The sequence below is a fragment of the Triturus cristatus genome, chromosome 6 (assembly GCF_964204655.1).
Source record: "Triturus cristatus chromosome 6, aTriCri1.1, whole genome shotgun sequence".
Taxonomy (NCBI): domain Eukaryota; kingdom Metazoa; phylum Chordata; class Amphibia; order Caudata; family Salamandridae; genus Triturus; species Triturus cristatus.
The window spans coordinates 668,239,311-668,258,619 of record NC_140589.1 but is presented as its reverse complement, the minus strand read 5'-3'; the positions used below and the strand labels follow the sequence as shown (position 1 = coordinate 668,258,619).

The window sequence follows — 19,309 nt, the reverse complement described above, 5'->3', positions numbered from 1 at the left end:
TTGGTGTGGAACTAGAGAGAGTTCCAGCAGTGTTGTGAACCAGGGCTGGCGTGCCCATGTGGGAGCTACTAGTATCAGTTTGAGAGACTGTTGCCTGAGCTTGCGTACCACGAATGGAATTAGTGGGAGAGGTGGAAAAGCGTACGCAAATCTGCCTGACCAGTTCATCCATATCGCATTGCCCTTCGATTGTGGGTGGGGAAACCTGGCGGCGAAGGTTGGGCATTTTGCGTTTTCGTGTGTGGCGAACAGGTCTATGTCCAGTTGGCCCCACTTTTTGAAGAATGGGAGTAGGACTTGTGGGTGTAATTCCCATTCGTGGATCTGTTGGGTCTGTCGACTCAACAAGTCGGCAATCTGATTGTGAACTCCTGGAAGGTGTTCTGCTAGAAGATATATGTTCTGGGGAATGGCCCATCTCCAAATGTTCTGTGCGAGCTGGGACAGCAGGAGAGAATGTGTACCTCCTTGTTTCTGTATGTAATACATGGCTGTCATGTTGTCCGTCCGGATAAGGACAGTCTGGTTTTGTAGATGTAATTGGAATGATTTTAGTGCTAGGAATATTGCCAGTAGTTCCAGGTAATTGATATGGATCATCTTTTGTTGAGTGTTCCATTTGCCCTGAGTGGTGTGTCCTAGGAGATGGGCTCCCCATCCTGTGAGAGATGCGTCGGTTGTCAGCACTATCTGTGGAAGAGGCTCTAAGAACGGCCGCCCTTTGGACAGGTTTATGGTGTTCCACCATTTTAGGGAGCGATGTGAGCGGCTGTCCACCAACACCAGATCCGTAAGTTGTCCATGAGCCTGGTTCCACTGATGTGCTAGACATTCTTGCAAGGGACGCATTTGAAGTCTTGCATAAGGCACAATGAAGATGCATAACGCCATCATGCCTATGAGTTGCATGAACACTCTCGCTGGAAGAGAGTGTTGGGGTTGAAATTTGGAAATGAGAGCTTGCATATTGGTGATCCTGGCTGGGCTGGGATAAGCTAGGGCCTTGGAGGTATTTATGATGGCTCCCAGATATTGGTGTATGTGGGATGGTTGTAGTTGAGATTTGGGATAGTTGATCGTGAATCCCAAGTTGTGTAAGATTTGAATAGTTTGGCGAGTGTGTAGGACGCATTTGTTGAATGAATTGGCTTTTATGAGCCAATCGTCCAGATAAGGGAAGACATTAATTTGTTGTCTCCTGAGATGCGCTGCTACTACTACTAGGCATTTGGTGAATACTCTGGGCGCAGTTGTCACTCCAAATGGAAGGACTGTAAACTGATAGTGCCGTCCGTCTACCAGGAATCTTAGATACTTCCTGTGCGCAGGATGCATGGGAATGTGAAAATAGGCATCCTTGAGATCTAGTGTGGCAAGGAAATCGTCTTGTTGCAATAGTGGGAGCACCTGTTGAAGAATGATCATATGAAAATGATCTGAATTTATGTACCGATTTAGGAGCCTGAGGTCGAGTATTGGTCGTAACGTCTCGTCCTTCTTGGGGATTAGGAAGTACAGTAAGTAAACCCCTGTACCTTGATGTTGTAAGGGAACTGGTTCTATTGCGTGTTTTTGAAGCAAGGAGATAACCTCTTGTTTGAGGAGCGTAAGATGGTCTGGTGACATGGAACGCTGTTTGGGTGGTATGTGTGGGGGGGTAGTGGTGAGTTCCAGGCAGTAACCATACTGGATAATTTGTCTTACCCACTTGTCTGTTGTGATGGAATTCCAGACAGGCAGGAACTGTTTGAGTCTTCCCCCGACTAGAGTGGAATGGTCAGGGGGGAGTGGAGGAAAGTCACTGTTTTGTGGCGGGGGAGGTACGAGTGTTGGTATTGCCTCGACCTCGTCCCTTGGTGTTGTTTCCTCTATATCCTCCTCTAAAATATCCTCTATTGGGTGATGTTTGTGTAGAGGTTTTGAATGTGGAGGGGGAGTCTGCTCCCATAGTTTTGGAGGCTCCTCTGTTGAAGGAGCATCAAAAGAAGCCACGTGGTTGTGGAGACTGTAACGCTCCCATGGACTTAGCAGTCTCAGTGTCTTTTTTCATCTTTTCAAGTGCAGTGTCTACTGCTGGTCCAAACAGTAGCTCTTGGTTAAATGGTTGGCTAAGTATGGTACTTTGTACTTCTGGCTTAAAGCCTGAAATACGTCGCCATGCATGGCGTCTAAGGAGTATACTTGTATTTATTGCCCGAGAGGCAGTATCTGCTGCGTCAAGTGCACATTTAATTGAGGCATTTGATATAAGTTTTCCCTCTTGTTTAAGGTTATTTGCCTGGGACTTGTATTGGTCTGGTAAGTGTTGAATCAGCTCTTCCAACTAATCATAGTGAGCCCTATCATAGCGTGCTAATAGGGCTTATGTGTTGGCAATACGCCAATGGTTAGCTGCTTGTGCTGCTTCTCTTTTGCCCGAGGCTTCTAATAGTTTGGATTCCTTGTCGGGGGTGGTGTATCTCCTGAGGTTTGGGAGTTAGCACATTTCCTTGCGTTGGAAACGACCAAAGAATCCAGAGGGAGCTGTCCTTTGATGCAAGAAGGATCTTCTGGGGCGGGTCTATATTTTTTCTCAATTCTAAGGTTAAGTACCCTGGCCCGTACGGGGTCTTTAAAAACTTCAGTGGCGTGTTTTATGACCCCTTTAATCATTGGTAAAATTTGTACGGATTTCTGAGACTGTTCAAAAGTGTCTAAGAGGAAGTCTTACTCGGGTGCATCTGAGTGCATGGTGACGCCATGGTAAAGTGCTGCTCTGTGTACTAGTTGTCCAAACCCCAGGTGGTCATCAGGAGGTGAGGGTTTGGAGGGATATGTAGTAGGGTCAGGCATATCTGGTAGAGGGTATGCCCAGTCATCCAATGGTACGATATCTGGATCTGTGAAGGGATCATTAAGATCATCCGTATTACCCCCTCACCCTAGGTCATCATCATCATCATCCTGAGGTGGTGGTGTATGTTAAGGAGATGCTAGAGGTAATGGTATTGTAGGCAGGGGGGGTGGGGTAGGAGGTCATACAGGTGAGGAAGGAGGAATAGGTGACGTTGCCAGCTTGCAGAACCAGCCCCTGAACATCTGGATGAACAAATAAGCAAACTGGATCATTTGGAGCAGGGCGGTGGCGATGCATGATAGAACGAGCCACCGGATCACCCGATGCCGGCTGAGCCCAGGTGCCCAGAAGGGCATCATAAAGAGAAGCTTTGAAAGGCAGAAGCAGCTCTACATTCCCGAACCGTGGTGGATGACCTCCAACAGAGGGTCAACATGCAGAGGGACCGAAGGGGGCTGCATACTCAGAATGCGGGCGGCCATGGAAACAACTCTTAGAAATGCCGCACCATCCTCGGTAGCCCTTCGAGGATGGGACAATAACTCATCTGTGGGTGAGGGCTGTAAACTGAGCCTCCCACCCCAAGGAGGGTTTCCGATTAACGGAGGATGAGACCAATGTCCAAATGAAGGAAGCCCCATGGACGAATGAGGGTCCTGATGAAGTTCCTGAGGAGTCACTAATTCCAAGGAGGGGGGAAGGGGAGGGATGCGACTGCCTTTTCCGGAGCCGACTCGGCCTCGTCCGGCGCCGACTCGGCCTCAACCACAATAGGCTCCGGCTCCGAAGAAGGGAACGGTGCCGGAGAGGCAAATCCACGGCACCGACCCTGCCTCAACCACAACAGGCTCCGACTCTGAAGAAAGGGACGGAGCCGGAGAGGCAAGGCTTCAGCGCCGGCCTCCAAAAAGGCAGCCGTGTGTCCGGAAGGCTGAGGTGGGCTCAGAGTCAAGCTGCGGACACCAGCAACCACCTGCGATGCCACAGGCAGCCCCACTGGACTATGCGGCGAGGTAGGGGTGCTATGGGTCGAAAAGGGGGACCCAGCCGGGCCGTGCCCTGACAACACCATATCTCCATCATCCCTAGAGGCGAGGTGCTCAATCGGCGCTGGGGGCGAACCCACCGGAGACCCCACGCGTAGCGGAGGGTCCGAGGACGCCCCAGGGAGAGAAGCGGACCCAAGGGAGGCATGCAAGGCCGCAGCATACGCCGCCATCTGGGTCAGAGTCGCACCCAAGCCCGGGAAAGGCGGATAGTGGAGGGACGACTCCCGGGGTGCACGTCCAGAGAGATCCGGGAAGTAGTGACCCCGACAACAAAAGGAAGGGAGGTCGAGGACCTTGGCAACATCTGTTGGGACATGGGAACCAGATGGCGACCGACACCGCAAAAGGAACCCACTGCCTCCGGGACCTGTCGTCGAAGAGGAGGCCAGGGGCCGCGAAGACTTCGACCGGGACAGGCAAGCCGAAAGTAACTTCATCTGGCGCTCCCGCCGGGACTTTGGCTTGAGCTGTTGGCAAGCGTTGCAATCCGTCGAATCGTGGTGATCGCCCAGAAACCACATGAAGATAAGGTGTGGGTTTGTTGCGGACATTTGCCGCGAACAGGAGGTACACGTTTTAAAACCCGAAGGCATCGCACACTGTTCCAGAAGCAAAGGCGTCAAAAGGGGCCTGAAGACAGGCCAGAGGAACCGCTTACTCCGGATCCACATTGGAAGCGGAAAAGAAGGAACCTGACGTCAGCGCACCGAGAGGGACTTATATGACCTCGCTGACGTCACGTCTGGACGACGTCGGGGCGGGGTCGTGTGGCGCCGTCCCCGGCAGGCAATCTGCTGCAAAAACAAATCCGGATCCAGTCTGACACCTGGGGATTATTTTAAGTTAAGAAATCTGCAGCTAGATGTCTCTATCAGATATCGATTTACAACAGGGGACGTGAAAATAGAGCGCTGATCAGGGAGCCTGAGACCGAAATAGCAAAAAGGTAGCTCTTGATAGTACCCAAATCAGAGCCCTGCTGGGCCAAGGAAATAAGAAAGAGAATAACTTCTGATCCACAACCTTTGCTGTGCACTATGCCACAAATTTGTTCCATCTGCAGATGCAAGGAGGTGGAGACTGGACAGGTTTGGGTGGAAGACCGTTCCCTGCTGCTGCGACAGAAGATCCTCCCAAAGAGGCAGTCGGATCGGGGGATTGATTGTCATACTGAGTAGCTCAGGATACCATACTCTTCGAGCCCAGTCCGGAGCCACAAAAATGACTTTGGCCCGGTCGCACCTGATCTTCTTCAGCACTCTGGGTAGAAGTGGTATAGGCGGAAAGGCGTACAACAGACCGCAACTCCACTCGCGACGAAAAGCGTCGCCCAGCGAGTCCGGCTTGGAAATTCCAACGTGCAGAACTGCTGACATTGCGTGTTCTCTTCGGTGGCGACTAGATCTAACCAAGGCTCTCCCCACTGTTGAAAGAGACCTTGCGCCATGTCCGAGGGAAGACGCCATATGTGATCCATCATGCACCTGCGACTGAGTTAGTCTGCCTTGGCGTTCAGTGAACCTGCCAGGTGTTGAACCACCAGGGAAATGCCCTGATGTTCCAGCCATGTTCAGAGGTGCAGAGCCTCCTGACATAGGGTCCACAACCCCACCCATCCCTGTTTGTTGCAGTACCACATGGCGGTGGTGTTGTCCGTGAACACCTGCACTACTCTTCCCCGGACAGTGGGAAGGAATGCCTTCAGTGCAAGTCGGAATCGCCCAAAGCTCCAGAAGGTTGATATGGAGCCGGGACTCCAAAGAGACCAGAGGCCTCTGATTTCCACCTCTCCCATGTGACCACCCCATCCCAGGAGGGATGCACCCGTCACCACTGTTTGCTCCGGTTGGGGAAGGCAGAGTAATCTGCCATTGACCCAATGCCGGTTTGTGAGCCACAACTGCAACTGGCTGGCAGTGCCCTCCGAGATCTGGACGGACTCGGACCGGACAGGTTCCTCTGGTGCTGCACCCACTGGAACTTCAGGTCCCACTGCAGAGCCTGCATATGCCATCTGGCATGATCGACCAGCAGGATGCAGGAGGCCATGAGGCCCAGCACCCTCAGGGTCAGCCGGACCGAAACCCAGGATAGAGGCTGAAAGATCAGAATCATAGCCTGAATATCCTGGCCTCGTCGTTCTGGAGGATAGACCCGAAAGAGCGTCGTATCCAGAACCGCTCCAATGAAGAGGAGCTTCTGAGAGGGAATCAGGTGCGACTTCGGCACAATGATGGAGAACCCCAGCAAATGCAGGAGGTCAGACATAGTCTGGAGGTGGGAGACGACTGCCTGGTGCGATCCCGCCTTCAACAACCAGTCGTCGAGACAGGGGAAGACTGGAACCCCTGATCTGCGCAGATGAGCTGCGACCACCGCCATCACTTTCGTCAACTCCCAAGGGGAGCTGGTAAGGCCAAAGGAGAGCTGGGTAAACTGAAAGTGCTCGTGACCTACCGTAAACCGCTGGTAACGCTGGTGGGTCGGCAGGACGGGAATATGGAAATATGTGTCCTGCAGATCCAACGCTACCATCCAGTCTCCAGGGTCAAGTGCAGACAAGACCTGAGCCAGAGTTAACATCTTGAACTTCTCCTTCCGGAGGACGCGATTGACGTTCTGGAGGTCTAAGATAGGACCCAGGCCCTTGTCCTTCTTGGGCACCAGAAAGTAGTGGGAATAACAACCATGACCTACTTCTGGTGCAGGAACGCGCTCGATGGCCCCCTTGGCCAAGAGGGACAAAACTTCCTGTTGGAGAAGTGCCAAGTGATCCCCCGACATACGGTGGTACTGGGGTGGCAGGCTGGAGGGGTAGTCTCGAAGGGGAGGGAGTAGCCCCTTTGGACTATTTTTAAAACCCACCTGTCCGTAGTGATGATGCGCCAATGGGGGAGGTGATGGCGAATCCTGCCGCTCTCTGGCGTTTCATGGGCCTGAAAAACCGGACTAGGAAGGTTTGGAGGCAGTGGTGGCCGGGGTAGAGGTGGACTTACCGGCCCTCTGGCCCCCTGAACCGCCTCTGCGATTCCCACCTCCGCGGCCACGCTGAGACTGCTGTGGCCTGTGGCTCTGAAGCGAAAGTGCGGGGGCACCCCTTCCGTTGCCGGAGCGAAAAGCAGAAGGCAGAGGAGGGCGAGTGGCCGACAGGCCCAAGTACTTGGTGTGAGAAGTTGGCCTGATGTATGATGTCACTAGTTCTAGTGTACACCTTATATCAGTCCAAACAACCCTTATGGTGATTGGTTGTAACGTCAACCTTATAGATCAGCTATCCTAGTGGTAGCATGGACAAGAGCAGTCTTAGGCTAAACTCTGAATGGCATGTGAAGCCAGCTGTGATACCATATATAATCCCTTGAATACCAAATGAAAGGACACCACAACAGATATATATATATAAAATAAAGTGTATTTATTCTAGTCAAACCCTCAGCACTCTTTATGAGATTAGAGGTAAGTACAACACAGTCTTATTTAAGCATACATTAAGTCACACAGGTAAGTAATACAGTTAGGCCCTAGGGGCCACGCAAACCATATACTAAAGAAGTGGTATAAGGACCACTGTCACGGAAATAGGATAGGCCTAGGCCTAGGGAATCGCTGGGGCTACACTACACTAGCAACAGTTAGGAAGTGGGAGGCCCACGGGATTCAGGTGCAGAGTGGAAACACTCACGCGTAAAAGTCGATAGAATTACTAGCAGTTAGAAATTAACAGTTTAAGGACACTTCTGAAGCAGCTAGAGAGTCGAGACTCGGAAACTAGACCCTAGGATAGTCACTACCCTTGTGAGCACCGAAGTACCCAAGTTACCTAGCCCACGGACTGCGGGTGCATAGGTGTGAACTTTGCGTCGGGTTTCGTCGTGGACTTCTATGGATGCCTGAAGGAAAGTTGCTGACAGGCAGTCAGTGAAGAGAGTCCGGTGGATCCCAAGGCTGGGATCAAGAAGAGAGGAGACCTGCAAGCAGAAGGGACAGAGTCAAGGTCACTAGCCAGTGACCACGTGGAACCAGGAAGGAACCAGGCAATGTCGTGAAGATTGCAGGTGAAGGTGAAGCTTGTCGCTGCAGCCACGGGGACCAGGAAACGTCGAGGACGACCAGGACCAGGAGGCGAGCTGTCCCACGAAGGCTCTTGCTGTCAGCGGCGTCGAAGTTGAACTAGGACTCACCAACCCTTGGCAAGCGGAACCCACGAAGAACGGAGGACTTGCTTCTGGTGCAGACCACGAAGGTCTGGGGTGCTTCTCTTTTGCAAGGAAGCGGGAGCCAGTCTGGAGGAGCCAAACCAGCAGTGAAGATTTCGGCTGTGGATGTGGATCAGGGTCAGAGAAGTCTGGAAGTCAAGGCTCTGGTCGGGCTCTGCAGTCTGTCCCTCGTAGAACTTCAGCAAAGCAAAGGGTAGTCTCTTGATGGTGCCTGTTTGCACAGGGTAGCCACTCCTTGGCCACAAGGGAGATTCTTCAGTCTTCTTCTTTCGTCGAAGGTCCAGAGTTTCTGTTCAAGTTGCAGGTTCAGGATAATCTAATCTCCTGGGGCCCAGCTACCACTCTCATCCAAATCTGGGTGGCTGGGTTACCTGCTAGGTCACGCCTTATGGGTGGGACCTGGGAGGGGGGTGGTTACACCCCCTTCCCTTTGTCCAGTTTCGCGCCAGGACTGGGGCTGGAGAGCCCCAGCACCGGTTGAACTGGACTATGCACGGGACACCTTGTGTGCCCCAGGCATGTCTCATTCTTTTCATCCCTCCCTGCCCCAATACACTAAGGCCTGTCTGGGGTGGTGCTCGCACCTCCCAAGGCAGGAAACCTATTGTCCAAGCCTCCCTTGCCGGGATCACTCCCAGCAGCAGGAGGTCAGACTCGTGTCTGTGGCAGCAGCATCCATTTTGTGATGCTGGGGCTCTGGTTAACTTTAACCGGGTAAGTAGGTTACAACATGTCTTCTCCCTCTAGAAGGGAGGGATAATATCCTCATCCCCAGAAATGGGATGGGGGTATTATTCCAAAGTGTTAGACACCTTACACGACATGTTTTGATAAAGCCAAACCATAGTTACCATAACCGTTTAAGAATATAAGGCACTTTAAGAGTATATGGTAGGCTGTATCATAGAACAGCTATAAGGACATGGTTCCGAAAGCTGCAGACAGGCTCAGCTCATGCTAGAGCACCATCTCACATGTTACCAAGCACTCTGCCTCCAGGATTGTTAAGGCCTGCCATAGGAGTGGCTGATAGGTACACATGTGTCTATATGTAAGTTAGGTATAGGAATACTACACCTAAGCAAGGGGTGATTACACGACCTTGCCCCAGCTGAGTGATCAGCCAGTTGTGTCATAATGGAAGGCCAGGCCAGGGGTGGCATAATACATGCTGCAGCCCCTGGTAGGCCTAGGGTACACCTATGCCCTGGGTACCTAAGGTACACTGTACAGGGGCCAATAAGGTGACCCTATCCAAATGGGTTATGCACCTAAAGTACATAGTATCAATTTAGAGAGAGAACAGCAGGGCTGTGGGTCTGATTAGCAGGCCCACAGCCACATCTAAGTCGAAAACCAGTAAAGCAAAAGCAAAAAGTGGGGGTGAACATAGAAAGCAGACCCTACTCTCCTACACTTGGCCGTAGCCCGCGAGTCCCTAAAACGCTCCAACGCGCTATCTGCCTTCTTGCCAAAAAGGCGAATGCTATCAGGGTGTTCTGGACAACCCCCGAGTATGCAGTAGTCCTCAGCCAGACATGGCGGCGTAGCGCCACCTTCATGGAAATCGCTCTGCCCAGCGACTCAGCGGTGTCAAGGCCACATCATATCTTGAACTTGGCTGCATCTCTCCCCTCAGCAATAGCTTTCGAGAGCACTGTCCGCGCCTCGCCCGGACACTAAGGCAGCACTTGCTCCACCGCATCCCACAGAGTGGGAGTAATGGCCCAAGAGGCATGCGGTGTTCACCGACCGCAGCCCTGAACAGGCGGAAGAAAAAATCATCTTCACCAATTGTTCCAGTCTCTTGGATTCCCTATCTGGGGTGCGCTAGGGACTGCGCTCTGGGACGTAGAGGCTTGGACAACCAAACTCTCAGGGGTGGGGTGTTGGGAGAGGAAAAGGGGGTCGCCCGGGGCTGGGCGATGGTGTTGAGCCACATTCCTGTCCACAGGAGCCCCTGTGTTGGGCCTGGACCAGGTGCCCAAAAGAACGTCAGAAAGTGCATCATTAAAAGGCAGCAGTAGCTCCGAAGATGTAGCCACCGGCTGAAGCCCTTCTGTCAGGAGGTTAGTCCTGATGTCCACGGTAGGGAGTCGGAGGTTGAGGGCCTCCGCCGCCCTACGCAACACCACTGCATACCTTGCACCCTTCTCCGTAGCTACGGTAGGAGGAGTGAGCATGCCAAGGTCAGGAGAGGTGTCGAGACCACTGGCATCCCCCAGTTCCTCTGCCAAGTCCGGGTCATACTCACACTGAGCTGTGAGAGGGTCCTCAGACCCCTTCCAGTCCTCCACTTCCTCCTCAGGCTGATGTACAGGCTGAAAATAAGGAGGCCGAACATAGGGGAAGAAAGACCCCATCGGCGTCTTAATCGGCATCGAGCTAAGCCGTTCCGACTGTGTCCAGCTGAAACCGGGGCCGGCTTCGTCTGGTGGCATGAGCGACGTCTGAGTTGGTGCCGGTGGGGTCAACGTCGGTGGAGGTGTGTAGTCCGGCGCTCGTCGCGAGCGGGACTTTCAAGATGCCGCCCGCGACTAGACCGCCGGAAAAAGCCGTAGGCGGTCTAGTCTCACGAGCCCCCAGCGCGTCAGGCAAGGAGGCGGAAGTACAAAGGGGGAAGCAGGAGAGCAGCGCGTCGTTCACCAGTGTCCCGGAGACCCACAGAGCTGGAGCCATAGAGGGAAGCACAGCAGAGAAGGAGACTCCAAGGAAGACGACGGAGCCAAGAATCGAACCGCCCAGCGGCACCGTCCCTGAGTCCAGCCGACCCGAAGGAGAGCAGGAAGAGGGCGGCCAGACTCCGACAGCCACGACCCCGGAGGGCCGTGGCTGGAGGCAAGTACCCCTATTCACTTACCTCACAGTGGGTTGGTGGAGGGCAGGTTTTTAACGGTCCCTGACCCAGTATACCACGCCAGTCCCTCCCTACGCTTCCTTCTTTTTCCTTTGCACCACACCCCCTTTTTCCAACCCCTTTTTTCTTACCGGTACACACCTTGAGGGTGTAGGTGATGGTAGAGACAGTAGCCCGTACCTTGGTTACTGATTTGTTGTCCCTTTTTGTTCTCCTGAGGGTTCCAGCCGTGTATAACCAACATTGACAACGGAGAGGAGCCGACTACCAGCTACCACCACCCCTCCCTGCCCAGGAAGACGGACAAAGCCCCCCCCCCCCCCTCCCCCGAGACATAAAGACTGAGTCAGCAGACAAAGACCTCCGTTCTCCCGTTCACTATCCCTTACGAATCACTGGATCCTTCCACTCCTGGAATATCTCTTAATTCAGCAATAATAAAACAAAGAAACACTTACCTTATTGGTGTCTCTGCATCCTGTACCACCTGAAAGAGAAGGGGGGGGGGGGGGGGGGGGAACTTACAAGGTGTAACAAGGTCAATCCAGGCCTGGAACCTTGGGGGCCCTGCGGTGCCGGGGCCGAAGCAGACAGCGATGCCGGAGCCGCCGACAGTGAAGGACGAGGACCCCCAGTGGGGCCCACGGGGCCCGAAGGCACGCCAGCAGGGTCCGATGGCCCAAAGAGGCGTGCCATGGTTGACAGAAAATTCTGCAGCGGGGCCGGAGTCGCCGACAGACCCAGGAAGGGGAGGTAGGCCGACAGCAACATCGTAGGCTCTGCCGGAGACACGGGGGAAGCACTACCCGCACCCTCAGCCGCGACGGGAAGTCGTCGCGCGATGACGCTTCTTCGACTTCTTGTGCTTCGTCTTACCTGACCCCGAATGCGAAGACTTCGATCCAGGAGAAGGATGGGGATGGCTCTGCGACTGGTCCCTCGACATCCCATGGGACCGAGACCTTGAGCGGCGCAGAGCCGACTGCCGGACCTCCAGCAACTTTCGGGACCACTCCCGCAAGGTCTTTGGCGACATGGCCCGGCAGTCGGGGCACAAATTGGGGTCGTGGTCGTGCTCCAGGCAGTAGAGACACATGCGGTGCGTGTCTGTCACCGACATCATTCGATGACATTCCCCGCAGGACAAATCGGGCATCCCTACGACACCAGGAGTCGATCTAAAAAAGCGAGACAAAAGGCCTCAAAAACAGTCAAAAAATGACTTGGGGCACTACTCTCTCCAGACCAGCGCTTGCTGGAGCAGAAAAAGAAAGAACTGACGTCAGCGCGCGAGGGCGTTGTCTAAGTAGCTGCTGCGACGTCATCTCGGTACCGATGCCAACGACGGACTCGGAGCCGCACGACGCCACCTTCCGACGCACAGGGCTACTGCTGAGGAAAACTTTCCGGATCCAGTCCGACGCCTGTGGGTAATTCTAAGGTAAGAAATCTATCACTATGTGTTTCTTTCAGATACGATTTTCCACGCCAGAAGCGCAGAGCCATGCAAGACACTGACCACTGGTGAGATTAACTAGGGCCCAGCAACGGAGTCCCTATCCCTAGAAGTCAGTTCACAGAGCGGGGAGGTTGGGTGGAACGGTAAGGAATCTATACCCAACATATGTCAATTACAGATACATCGTTACCGAAGGTAAGTAACTTGTTCATCTGAAAGAGACTGATAGTTATAGATTCCTTACCTTAGAATAGATACCCCAGTAATACCAACCCCCGAGGATGGTCTGCACGCCAAGTTCACACCAGAAAGTCCTGGGGACAGAACGGGCAAAATAGCCGTCCTTCCGGACTTGACTGTCCGGACAGTAATGCCTGGTGAACGTGTGCAAGGATGCCCACATGGCATGAGCAAGAGCAGTGGTGGCCGCCGTGCCTATGGTAGAATGAGTAAGGAGCTCCACTGGTGGTTCCTTTTTCGCCAAAGAGTAGCAGATTTTTATACAAAGGACAACCCATCTAGAGATGGTCCGCTATTGAACGGGCTGACCTTTCTTGGCACCCAAATAGCCAACATAGAGTTCATCCGGAAATCTTTTGTGCGTTCATGATAGAAAGTGTCCAGACAGTGGAGTCTCTCCTCCTCTTTGGGAGGGTGCGGAGGTGGGAAAAAGGTGGGCAAAGTGACGGTTTGATAAGTGTGAAAGGGCGTTACCACTTTGGGAAGGAACAAAGGTCTTATCCTAAGCACCACTTTGTCAGGGTGTACAGAGAAGAAAGGAGGCTTAGAAGAAAAGGGCTTGGAGCTCACTCACTCCCCGAGCTGAGGTAATGGCAACAAGAAAAGCTGTTTTCAGAGTGAGGAGCCTGAGAGAACAATTGTGAAGAGGCTCGAAGGGAGCACACTTAAGATAGTTTAAGACCAAATTCAAGTTCCATTGGGGCTTTACAAAGAGAGGAGGAAAGAAAGGAGTAATCCCCTTGATGAATCTCTGTACAATAGGGGGCTTGAATAAAGATGGCAGATCTGGAAGTCGAAGGAAGACAGAGATGGCCGAAATATAGCCCTTATGAGTGCCCAGGGAGAGCCCTGCTGGGCCAAAGAAAGTATATACAACAGGACCTCTGAAAGAGGGGCAGAAAGGGGATCCACAGCCTTTGCTGTGCACCCTGCCACAAACTTGTTCCATCGACAGGCGTATAATGTCTTAGTGACGGGACGTCTGGCTGCCAAGATGACTACAGACTTCGAGAGGAAGGTCAAAAGTTGTCAACTGTCACCACTCAATCTCCATGCAAGGAGGTGGCGGCTGGACAGGTTGGGGTGAAGAACCCTCCCTTGCTGCTGCGATAGAATTTCCTTCTGAAGAAGAAGTCTGAGTGGAGGATCGATAGCCATGCTCAGGAGCTCTGGGTACCAGACTCTTCGTCCAGTCCAGAGCCACAAGAATGACTTGGGCCCGGTCGCGCTTGATCTTCTTCAGCACTCTGGGCAGAAGTGGTACAGGCGGAAAGGCATACAGGAGGCCGCATCTCCATTCGCAACGAAAAGCATCGCCGAGCGAGTGCCGGCTTAGAAATTCCAAAGCCCAGAATTGCTGACATTGCGCGATCTCTCCAGTGGCGAACAAATCTAAATAAGGTTCTCTCCAACGCTGAAAGAGACGTTCCACCACCTCCGAGTGAAGACGCCATTCGTGATCCACCAGGCACTGGCAGCTGAGTTTGTCCGCCCTAGCTTTCAAAGAACCTGCCAGGTGTTGAACCACCAGAGTCATGCCCTGATGTTCCAGCCTTGTCCAGAGACGAAGAGCCTCTGGACACAGGGTCCACGCCACCACCCCGCCAGGTTTGTTGCACTACCACATGGCGGTGGTGTTGTCTGTGAACACCTCAACCACTTTCCCTTTTGAGAGAGGGAAGGAATGCCCTCAGTGCAAGGCAAATTACTGGGAGCTCCAGCAGCTTGACATGGAGCCTCTGATCTCCATCTCTCCCAGATGGCCGCTCCATCCCAGGAGTGATGCATCTGTCACCACTGTGAGGTCAGGTTGGGGAAGGGAAAGGGATCTGCCTCGGACCCAAGCTTTGTTTGTTAGCGACCACTGCAGTTGCTGCGCAATCACCTCCGAGATAATTCTAGACGTAGTCGCAAAGATTGCCCTGATGCTGTGCCCCTTGGAACCTCAGGTCCCACTGCAGAGACTGCATATGCCATCTGGCATGATCCACCAGCAGTGTACAGGAGGTCATGAGACCCAGCACCCTCAGGGTCATTCTCACCGAAATTCAGGATAGAGGCCGAAACATCGGTATCATAGCCCAAATATCCCGGACTCGCTGCTTGGGAGGATAGACCCGAAACTGCACTGTGTCCAGAACAGCTCCGATGAAAAGGAGAGTCTGAGAAGGAGTCAGGTGTGATTTCGGCACATTGATAGAGAATCCCAGTAAATGCAGGAGGTCCGCTGTACTCTGGAGGTGACAGCCTGGGGCGAGCCCGCCTTCAACAGCAAGTCGTCGAGATAGGGGAGGACTTGTACTCCTTGTCTGCGCAGAGGAGCTGTGACCACCGCCATCACTTTCGTGAACACCCGAGGGGTATTGGTAAGGCCAAAGGGAAGCACAGTAAACTGAAAATGCTTGTGGCCTACCATGAACCGTAGGTAACGTCTGTGGGCTGGCAGGACGGGGCCAAGAAAGTAAGCGTCCTGAAAGTCCAACGGCCGGTCACCAGGGTCGAGGGGAGATAGGACCTGAGCCAAGGTTAGCATTTTGAACTTCTCCTTCCCGAGGAAGCAGTTGAGGGCCCGAGGTCTAAAATAGGACGCAGGCCGTTGTTCGTTTTTGGCACCAGAAAGTAGCGGGAATAGCATTCACAACCTACTTCTGGCAAAGGAACCCTTTCCTTTGGCCAAGAGAGCTACGACCTGGTGGAGAAGGGCCAAATGATCCTCCGATATGCGTTCCAAAGAGGGTTACATGGAGAGCGGGGTAGTCTCGAAGGGGAGGGAGTAGCCCCTTCGGACTATCTGCAAAACCCACCTGTCTGACGTGATGGATTGCCAGTGGGGGAGGTGATGGCGAATCCTGCCACCCACTGGCCGGTGATGGCCCTGAAAGGTCAGACTAGGAGGGTTTGGAGGCTTCTGCCTGGGGAGGACTGGCCTGCCCGCTGGGTCCCATGTCCGCGGCCATGCAGGGGCAGAGCAGCTTGTGCGGCCCGGTAGGTGGACTGGACAAGAACATTAAAGAGCTCTAGCGCCGAGTCTGCCTTGTCACCAAAAAGGTGATGGCCATCGAAGGGTATGTCCAGCAGAGTTGACTGAACATTCCCCGAAAAACATGACTTCCTCAACTAGGCGTAGTGCCAAAGGGCTACTGACTTGGCAATCTTTCTGCCCAGTGAGTCAGCGGTATCCAGTCCACAGAGGATTGTGAATTTTGCTGAGTCTCTCTCATCTGCAACTGCTTGAAAGAGAACAGCCTGGGCCTCTTCCAGGCACTGAGGCAGCACCTGTGCAACTGTATCCCAGATGATATGGGAGTATCGGCCCAAGAGGCACGCGGTATTCTTAAACAGCAGCGCTAAGCTGGAGGAAGAGAACATGCGCTTCCCAAGGTAATCCAGCTTCTTGTGTCCCTGTCAGGGGGAGCGGAAGGGAATGCGCACTTGGATGAAGAGGCTTGGACCATCAAGCTCTCGGGGGAAGGGTGTTGGGTGAGGAAAATGGGATCGTACGGGGCAGGGCGGTGGCGGGCAATCGCCGTTCCACAGGAGCCGCTTTGCTGGGCTTGGACCAAGTGCCCAGAAGGACGTCCGTGAGGGCTTCATTAAAGGGCAAAAGGGGTTCAGAGGAAGTCGCCGCCGGCTGAAGAACCTCCATCAGGAGATTAGTCCTGACTGCCACTGTAGGGAGCTCCATGCACAAGGCCTCAGCTACCCTACGCACCACCACTGCATAGGACTCTACCTTCTCTGTAGCCACGGTAGGGGCAGAAAGCATGCCAAGGTCAGGGGAGGTATGCAGACCTCTGCCATCAACGAATTTCTCTCTCCAGTCCAGTTCTTCCTGCTGGTTTGACAAATGGTCCAGCGACCCCGCCCAGGGCAATATGGAAAAACTGGGATGAACAAGGGAACAAAAGTACTCGCCGGCATCAGATTCGAAGTCGACCGATGTCGGTCCAGCTGCATCTCGGGGATGGGGACGGCGTTGGCCGTGGGCATGGCCGGTGCCTGGGGCGTCATCGCCAGGGAAGGTTGAGTAAGGTCGACCGGCGTCGATCCTGATCCAGGCCTGAATCCACAGGGGCCCTCCAGCACCAGAGCCACCAGCATCGACGGCCCAGGGCCCCCAATTGGCTCCGTGGGGCCTGAAGACGCAGCAGCGGAGTTGGGCTGCCCAAACACACAGTGGAGGGCTTCGTAGAATGTACAAAGCTGGGCAAGGGATGCTCCAGCTGCCGGAAACGGGGTGAGGCGCAGAGTCGTCCATGAATCAACTACCGGAGACGGCACCTTAGAGCGACAACGCAACGGTTCCCGCGTCATGTCAGCTGACCGACAGGTGGGGTGGGGTGGGAGAAGAGCGACAGTGCTTCTTCACCTTTTTCTTATGCTTCGACTCACTCTATGAGTGCAAAGACTTGGACAAGGTGTGATGGCTCCTCGCCCGGTTTCGAGACCTTCCCGTCAAGCGAGACCAGGAGCGACACAGAGCCGACTGCCGGGCCTCCAAAAGCTTTTGGGATCTCTCCCGCAAAGACTTCGGGTTCATGGCCCGACAGTCGGAGCACGACTTTGGTTCGTGGTGGTACTCCAAGCACCAAAGGCACACAAGACTGCACTGTGTCCAGAACAGCTCCGATGAGAGTCTGAGAGGGCATCAGGAGTGACTTCGGCACATTGATAGTGAATCCCAGCGAATACAAGAGTTCCGCTGTAGTCTGGAGGTGGGAGGCGATCAGTCACGGACATCAGTTTGTGACAAGAGTCACACGGCTTGAAGCCGGTCTGACTATCTGACATCCCTCACGCACCAGGAGTCGAAGACTTGAAAAAGAGATCGAAAAAAGTTGAAAAAGTTTAGTCAAAAAATGACTAAGGGGCAAGCTCTCTCCGGATCTGCGCTAGACTGGTGCGGAAAAATAAAGAACTGACGTCAGCGCGCAGGGGTGGCATCTATGTAGAAACCGCAACGTCATCCTGGCGAACACAAAACCGAGTCGACTGATGCCACCTACTGACGCGCAGGGGTACTGCGAAGAAAAAATTCTCTGGATCCAGTCCAATGCCTGGGGGTAATTCTAAAGCAAGGAATCTATAACTAAGTCTCTTTCAGATAGCCTCTTTTCAACACTGAAACATTAACATTGAGTAAGGACAATCATTTTAATACAATGGATATAGAAAAGCAATTTGTAGTTTCATATAAAACGTATGTGTCTAGTTTATTTCAAATAGTTAATAGCATTCCATTTGATCAATAACATAATTATACATGTTTGTATTATTCTATGAACAACATATTACGGGTACCCACCCATTTCTTTGGTAGGGGTATGTACAAACCTTATTGCAGTTGCCATTTTTATTATTAAAAAATTGCACTGTCTCAATCACAGATCCAGAATAGCATACCAACCTTGTGCTTCTCTGGTGGACAGTCCTCACAATACAATTTTAGTTTCTCTAGGAGCTCAGAAACAGCAGAGATTATTTTCTGCACTTGTAAAGAGCGGATGTCAGAGGTGAGATCATCTGAAAGGAGTTTTGTTAGGTGGCCGGGCTTCAGGATCTCCAAAAATGCTTTTTCTTCATTCACTACAAAGAAGAAGGAATAGTTAATTTGTCTATAACACTCACATGAAAACATTTCTTTTAACCCCTTCCCCGCTCATGACGGAACCACTCCGTCATGAGCCACGGGTGCCGTGTGCTCATGACGGAGTGGTTCCGTCATGCTGCGGGCGTTGGCCGCCGCTCCGCCCACGCGGCGCTAATTCCCCGCCTGTGCGGGCGATTAGCGCAGTGGGCGGAGTCGTGACGGAACCACTCCGTCATGAGCACTGCTCAACCGTGACTCATGACGGAGTGGCTCCGTCATGAGCACAGCGCCACCGCGCTGCCCCCAAACCCCCCCCAGCGCTGCGGCGGAATTCCTGCCGCAGGCTTATCCCAAAGGCAATGTGTAAAGTATTTGTACTCAAAACACACAGTAATACAGTGATCACACCACAAATGGACACCACACCAGTTTAGAAAAATAAAGTATCTTATCTAAACTTAACAAGACCAAAACAACAATCCAACATACAGGTAATAAAATATGACTTTTAGAACAGTTATTGCAAAAATAAACGTTGTAGGAATTAAAAAGCCCCAGGTGGAGCTATTTCGACATCGTGACAGCAATAAATCCAAAGTACGGTGCCGACCGCGAGGAGCGCTGTGTTGAGCACGGAGTCACACAAACCCTTAAACAAACAGTACCTTGGAAACTAAGTCTACTAAGTCTACAACGATTCACGGCATTGTGGACGTGAGGCGTCAGTGCCGAGGCCGGCTCCCTGGCTGCAACGGAGGAGGCAAGGCGTTGTGTCGTCAAGGACAGTACATGTTGTGTTCCAGACAGGGGAAGACATTGGCGGCGACACGTCAGTTCCAGTGACAATGCAAAGTCAGCGAGTTTGTGGAGTCACCCTTGACGGTTATCTGAGCCGCGATAACAGGATGCAGGCGGTGACAGAGTTGGTGCGAAAGCTGGCGCCGGGAGGTGCGTCGTTCACTTCACGAGCGGTGCCCTGGGCCTTGGTGCAGTTCGCGGCGCCAGAGACAGGTTTTCTTACTTTTCTTAAGTTTCTTCCAGCTATTAACAGCAGGAACAAC

At 53.0% G+C, this 19,309-nt stretch overlaps 1 protein-coding gene across 1 annotated transcript in view; it reads right to left on the bottom strand.

The window, feature by feature from the left end:
- MDN1 (midasin AAA ATPase 1) overlaps positions 1–19,309 on the bottom strand; it is a 2,002,810-nt gene that overhangs the window by 384,087 nt on the left and 1,599,414 nt on the right. Inside the window, exon 82 of the mRNA XM_085611158.1 lies at positions 18,066–18,244. Coding sequence (XP_085467284.1) covers positions 18,066–18,244 — 179 coding nt within the window. The remainder of the gene's footprint in view (positions 1–18,065; positions 18,245–19,309) is intronic.